The sequence below is a fragment of the Archocentrus centrarchus genome, chromosome 10 (genome assembly GCF_007364275.1).
Source record: "Archocentrus centrarchus isolate MPI-CPG fArcCen1 chromosome 10, fArcCen1, whole genome shotgun sequence".
NCBI classification, from domain to species: domain Eukaryota; kingdom Metazoa; phylum Chordata; class Actinopteri; order Cichliformes; family Cichlidae; genus Archocentrus; species Archocentrus centrarchus.
Window position 1 is genome coordinate 1,233,801 of NC_044355.1, and position 7,179 is coordinate 1,240,979.

General features: G+C 46.0%; 1 protein-coding gene across 1 annotated transcript; it reads left to right on the top strand.

Moving 5' to 3' along the window:
• The first annotated feature begins 2,874 nt into the window (after positions 1-2,874).
• On the top strand, positions 2,875-4,244 carry neurog1 (neurogenin 1). Its single transcript, XM_030739870.1, has 2 exons — positions 2,875-2,999; positions 3,087-4,244. Exon 2 carries the CDS (start codon positions 3,103-3,105, stop codon positions 3,688-3,690), a length of 588 nt encoding a protein of 195 aa, XP_030595730.1. The 5' UTR covers positions 2,875-2,999; positions 3,087-3,102; the 3' UTR covers positions 3,691-4,244.
• Positions 4,245-7,179: the final 2,935 nt, after the last annotated feature.

A 7,179-nucleotide genomic window follows, 5' to 3' on the forward strand; every position in this document is an offset into this window, starting at 1 on the left:
TCTGATCTTTAAGTTTAACAGATGAATCTCCGTTTGATCGTGGTTAGATGAACTGTTTCCTGTGTGCAGGCAGGAGCTGGTGTCTGGGTGCTTTATAGCGCCTCCTGGAGGAACACACAGTCCATTTCATCTCTTCAGACTTCTGGATTTTATCTGAAGAGCTTTTAACCATTTAATTTAAGACTTTTCTCTTTCCTGTTTATTTTCCATTTTCTCTCCTTTTTATGTTCCTCGAAGATTCATCTGTTTTTTATTAATCGAGCTCTCCTTCCTCCTCTCTGCTTTTCTTTTCCTCTGGATCATTTTCACTCATTTTCTATCTTTGTTTCTTTCCCTTCTTATTAAAGAGGTGATTTAAACCCAGACTGGACAGCGTGAGTGCTTTAATCCAAAAACAATCTAAAAACAAAGTCATTCCTGATGTTACTTCTTAACCTTTCTTTATTGAATGATTTCTGTCCTCCTCTCCCTGCGGTTCTTCATCCACTTTCTTTCCTTTCAGCACTGACGGCTCATTTTTGTTTCCTTTCTTTTCTTTCTCCTCTGCAGAGTCACGCACCAACCCCAAACTGACATCAGTTAGAAAACTCTCCAGAGATGAAGTCACCCCTAAAGATGTTTAACTCCTTTTTTCTTTTTAATCTGTTCAACTTCTCTACTTTTCTTTATCTTTTTCCCCAAAAATCTGGAAGCTTTGTTTTTCTCATCATTCACAGTGTTTGTTTGTTTCTTCTTTTATTGATCATAAAGAAACTTTTCCTGCTTTTTGTTTTCATGTCTTTAGTTGTTTCTTTCTTTCCTTCTTTAACTCTCTGTGTTCAGCTAAATCTTCCCTGAGGCTTCTTCTTTCTTTTCTCTTTCCTTAAAGAGTTTTTTTTGTATTTCCTTTGGAGCGTGCAGCAGCCTTAAACTGAACAGGAGCTCTGTAAGAGTCTGCAGATGAGGTTTGTTGTTAAACTTCAGTAAAATGCAGAAACTTGTGCTGAGCGAACTTTACCCTGTTTGGGTGAAATGGGATTTGCGGGCTCGTTGTTGGGGCCTCACACAGGCTTGTGCCGGCCCTGCAGCCGGGGCAGAGATGATTTGTGTGCAGCCTGGGTTTGGTTTTGTTCCTGCTGAGGCCCATTTGAATAAGAATGATGCCAATAGAGTGGCTGAGGCAGAAAGAAAGCAGCACAAAAGGCCAGAGGAGCTGAATTTGGATGAGGGACAAACCAGGAGAGGAGTGAAAAGAAGTGCAGGGCGGACAGCCACAATGGAACAATTCACCTTATAATCGCTTTGATATATTATACATGCCTGAAGACTCTAAACATTGTGTAATTATTTATAAATGAGTGTCCCCCCCCCATGCAGAAGAAAGCAGCAGAAAGACTCTGCAGGTCTCTGCTTCGTCTCCGCTGGACTGCAAACTGAATAAATGGAATAATTAATGGAAAATTGTATGCCTGTCTCATAAAGATGTCTTTAAAAAACACTTAAAGAAAATTGGTCTGTGTGCGCTCACGCTGGACGGGTTTACTGCTGCCTGAAGGGATGAAAAGACGCACAAAAAAGCCAGACTTCATAAGGTGAAACAGTTCAGCTGAAGCACGAAGTGTCGAATAAAAATGACCCAAAGATCGAGGTCGTTTTTAATGCTCGCGCTCAGATGCTAGGGTCGCGGTTTACATCCTATTTATCTCTCACACAAATGTTGCAGCAGCTCTCTGGAGCACCGCAGGGCGCTGTTGTAGCTCCCGTTTTATTTTACACGCTGCCATTCAGAGTTTCAGAAACACCGAGGTCAGGAGTGCAAAGCCTCCCCTGCAGAACCTTCATCAGCCAAACTCTATGCATTTTTAAGGGTTTAAGAGAGGAGCCGGTTTGGTTGTGTTCTGTGGAGTGTAACGATGACGTCTCTGCATCCTGCTCTGATGCCAGGTTTGGAAGTCTGTAATCATTTTTCTTCATATACTTGGATATTTTTAGGTTTTTGGACACAAAGTTATGATGATCTCTGTTGAAATTAATTAAGCAAGAAATACAAGCCTCGGTGACCTTTAACCTTTATTATCAGAATGTTGAATTTAGGTTTGATTGCTCATATTTTCCCAGTTAATTAAAAAAATCTTTGCTGAATAAGAAACTTTAGTTATTAATGTTTGTAAGAAAGGCCTCTGCTGTGTTTAACGTCCACCTCACACTGCAGCATTAAAGCAGTTATTTCCTGTCAGGCTTTTATAGTGAGTAGTTTGTTGGAGCTGCCCGTGTTGGTCCCGCACAGGAAGTTAAACTTTCAGATGTTGTGAAATTCAAACGTTTCCTTCACATTAAAGAACAAAAGCTGGATTTAGACTTTCGGATGCAGAAGTTTTCTTTGTGTGGGTGAAGCTCCTTTTTTCTCCTGCTGCTCCTCTTTCTGTCTGTCTGTGGAGCTGTTAGCAGAGGATGGATGGACGGACAGCAGGATGGATGGATGGATCCTCCGGAGCGTGTCTCCGCCCGGCGGGGTGGAGGAGGTGGAGGTCTCTGCGTTTTCTTTCTTTCTCTTCCACCTTTTTTATGTTTTTGGTTTAAACTCTCAGAGTGGGTTTGGTCTTCTCTGTCTCACAGCTCTTTCTCGGGGGTGGGTGGGAGGTGGGGGGGTGGTGTCTTGCGTGTAGTTCGCGTGGCCGGCCGCCTGCTCTGATTGGCTGGCCGTGATTACCGGCACGCTTCTCTGTGCGGGGCGAACAAACACCACAGGCGTCATTATGTTAATGAGCAGCTCCCGCGGCACGGGGCAGACCTGCCGCAGCATTCATCCCCCTCATCCTGCGCTCTGATGCCAGGCTGGGGGGGTGGGGGTGCAGGAGCAGGGGGCCGGTCATTGTCCGTGCACAGTATATAAGCGGGCTGAGGCCGGTCGTGTGCCAGGCTCACCGGCTCGCACGAGCTGATCCAGAGCAAAAGAAGTCAGAGACGCGCGTGCCGCTCCAAACTGCCGCTCCGGTTGCAGAAACTTTCTCAGACTTCAGGTGAGTTTCCCCCGCGAGTCTCCGTCACTTCAAACCACGCGCTCTGCCCGGCCTCAGCCCCTGACGCCTCCTCTCCTCTCTCCACAGAGCAGAACCCGCAGCCATGGACTCCGTCTACTCCGACATCGACAGCAACAGCTGCGACTTCTTCCCGCACACCGATGACGAGGAGTCCCGCGGCAGCCCGCGCTGTGCCTCCCCGCAGCCCGAGCAGCAGCAGAAGAAGCGTCGCCGCGGCCGCGGCCGCAGTGAAGCCACCGTGCAGGTGGTGAAGAAGAACCGGCGCCTGAAGGCCAACGACCGGGAGAGGAACCGCATGCACAACCTGAACGACGCGCTGGACGCGCTGCGGGGTGTCCTGCCGGCCTTCCCGGACGAGACCAAACTCACCAAAATCGAGACTCTGCGCTTTGCGCACAACTACATCTGGGCTCTGTCGGAGACCATCCGCATCGCCGACCTGCAGGCGGGGAAGACCGGAGATGCTCCTCTGCTGCTGAGCCCCCCGTGCCTCGGCGAGGCCCCGAGCCCGGGGAGCGACGCCTGCTCCTGGAGCTCCAGTGGCTCCTCGTCCTCCTCCCCGGCTTACTGCGCGTCCAGCCCGGGAAGCCCCGATGCGCCGGAGGACTACGGCTACCTGCAGCAGGACGCGTTGTACGCCTTCCGCAGCTTCGTGCCGGGCATCTACTGATCCACGGGCCGGCGGAGGAGGCAGCAGCCCCGCGGAGGAATCCAGAGAGTCCCGCTGGAATAAGACTGAGAACCACTGTTTGCCTTACATTTCTCCCCCTCCTCACGCCTTCGCGTATCACTGGAAATGAGAGGAACTGAATTTGCTGTGTGCTTTTTTTTTTGGTTTTGTAAATGTCTCCAAAAACCTTTGCACTTTCCCCCCCTCAGCCCCCAGTCTGCAGGTTACAGTCTTAGTTTTTTTGTTTTTCACGTCGGAGGTGAAAAGTCAATTTTACAATTTGTAGAGCGATTCTGCAGAAAGGAGAGCGTGGAAATCGAGTTTCAACGCTCCCACAATAGACTGAAAGAAGCTGCCCTCATTCATTATGTATTCTACACACACACACACACACACACAGACACACACCCACACACACACACCCACACACACTTTCTGCTGTGTTTATTTATTCGACTCGTTTTGTTTTGTCACATGAAATTTGTATTTTGTACATAAAGAGATTTTATTCTATTTACTTGGAACTTTGGTGCCAGTTTTCTACTAAATAATAAAGTTATAACGTTTCTATAAAACAGACCTGCCTGCTTGTCTTTTCTCTCTGCCTCAATCTGCGCACATATCCTGCAGTAATCTGAGTTTAATCCGGGTTTAACCGCCGTGCGTGTGCGCGGACAATGGGCTCAGGGAGCGTGCATAAGTTTTTATTATAATGATAATTAATATTAATAAGATAACGGTTTGTTCAGAGCAGCAGGTGGAAGCACGTCACACGACTCGAAGATCGTTTATTGTGAGCTTTAAAGTTTTACTGTCATGTTAATGAGGCACAAATAAAAAAAGATAATAAACAAGCGAACTGTAACAAAAGGATTTAATATATTTTTAATGAGCTTTGAAGTTACAAAAACTCTGAATTAAGAGTCTGTTATTGTGTACAGGCTGTGTAGGAGCAGAATTTAAATTAAAATGAAATAAGAGCTGGAGATGTTTCAAATTAAGAATCTTTAGGTCAGCTTTTGTGAAATATTACAAAATATAATGAAGGACACGGGAGAGAGGGAGGGAGGTGTTTAATCTTCCTCCTCCTCCTCCTCCTCCTCCTCTGGGAGTCACAGCAGCCTTGTTGTCTCTGCACGTGTTGAGGACGGTCAGACAATCAGGGAGCACCCGAGGGAGGCCGGAGAGCTGCCAACTCCACAGGAGGAGGAGAGAGGAGCGGGAGCGTGCTGATGATCCTCCTGCAGCAGGAATCTGAGATTTCAGGAGTCTTCTTCTTCTTCTTTTCCTCCGTCTTTCCTGGTTTCTGTCTTCATCTTTCTCCATCTCCTCCTCTGTCACCTCCTCCTTATTCTCTTTCCTCTCATCTTCTTCCTCATTTCCCCTTTTTATTCACATCCTCCTCATCATTTTCATTATCATCCTCTTCCTACTTCTTGTGTTTTTCCTCCACATTGTCCTTTTTCTCATCCTTCTCCTCTTCCCCCTTTTCTTCTCTTCATCCTCCTCCCCCTTACAGCCCTCTCATTCTTCACTTCCTTCTCCTCTGTCGCTTTCACCGTCTCCCCCTCCTCTTACTCCTGCTCCTTTACATTTTATCCTTTACTTCCTCCTCTCCTCCTTTCCTTCTTCTTCTCCTCCTCTTCCTCATTCTTTTCCATCTCTTCCTCTTTCATTGACTCCTTATTTTCCCACCTTTTCTCCGATCATTATCAGTTGTAATCAGCAGCTGTGTTAAATATTTTTGCAAGTTTGTTATAAATTACATTTATTTGTCAGCGAAACCTTTGCATAAACTTTGTGGCATATTTTTCTCTTGACTTCCGTCTGCAGGTGTTAAATAGTTACTAAAATACAGAATGCAGGATATTATTCAAACTCACTCCCACCCAAAAACACGGACACTTATAAAGCAATCTGAAATAAAATCAGGTTTATTGATCTTGCTTGAACCTCATTTCTCAGTCACAATAACCACATAAAATCATTTAATACAGAAACATTGGAATTATTACAGTTTAAAGTTCAGGTTCATCCCGCGGTGAGAACGAGTTTCTGATCTGATCACAAACATCACGGGCTCCCATTATCACCTCACGGGAACGCGGTGATTGCGCGCCCCCGACGCCGATTTGCTGCATTGTTGGTGTGCGCGGGGCCGTGCGCTAATCGAGCGGGATTAACCGCCGGCGGCCCACGTGCACCTGCAGCCTCGTAATGAGGTCCAGTAAGTTTTAATTAGATTTCTATTGTGGCCGCAGAGGATGAAGCCAAATCTGTCAACTGCCTCAGCAGCCGAGCGGGACGCCCATTGGCTGGAAAACACACGCGCCCTGCACGCACACCAGCCCCGGACCCAGCAGGACTTTTTATTAAAGGGGGCGCACGCGCACACACACGGATGGCAGACTGACCTCCATTTCGAAACGTTTGCATTTTGCCTCGATTTCGGGGAATCTCTTTAAATACTCATATTCCCATGAGCCTCAGCAGCTGTCAGGTGCACACAGCAATTAAAGCGATAAACCATAGACTGTATATAAACGATGGAGGTAGCCACTGTGAGGTCATCCATTGGTTTCGGAACAGTTTGAAGCCTCAACGTTAGCAAGCCACTAACACTGCCTGCTGTCACCTGTCAATCAAAGAGACCACGCCCCTTTGAGCTTTAATAAACTTAAACAGGTGAGTTATTGAATCATCCTCCCCCCAAACAGCTGTTACAAAGCGATAAATTACTCACAGAGACCAAAGCAGTTTCTGTATCAGCTGTAAACATGTTTATTTCTGCTGGAAAGTTTTAACATGGGAGTCTATGGGGACTGACTCACTGCTGGAGCCTCAAGTGGATGTTAGAGGAACTGCAGGTTTAGCAGCTTCCAGGTTGGCTTTAATTAGATGATGCTTGTGTGAACTGTAGCTGAAATAAGTTTTGGTAAAGAACTAAAAGAAAATATCCAAATGTATGCAAACCTGGATGGATGGATGGATGGAACATGTGGTGTTCAGGGGCCAATCTGTTCACCACACCCACATGTGCCCCACGTCATGCTGGTATGGGTCTGTGTGGGTCTGTAGGGGGGCATGTTTGCTGGAATGTTTCTCAGAGCTGATCAGTTCCAATCCCATTAAAAATAATAAATGCCCTTAAGACGTTCTTTATGAAAACTGTGTTTATTTTATGACAAGTTCCTCTTCTGTTTTGTTAGAAATTTATTAGACATTCATCACAAAAACAAGAAAAGTATTCATATTTTAAGAAAAAACTACTACAATGATTTATTCAGTTCAGTTAGATTCAATTTTATTTATATAGCACCAAATCACAACAGTCGCCTCAAGGCACTTTATATTGTAAAGATCCTACAATAATACAGAGAAAACCCAACAGTCACAACGACCCCCTGTGAGCACTTGGTGACAGTGGGAAGGAAATTGCATTACATTGAAACCTACAATCTGCTGACTTTGATGTAATTCTACAAGTTG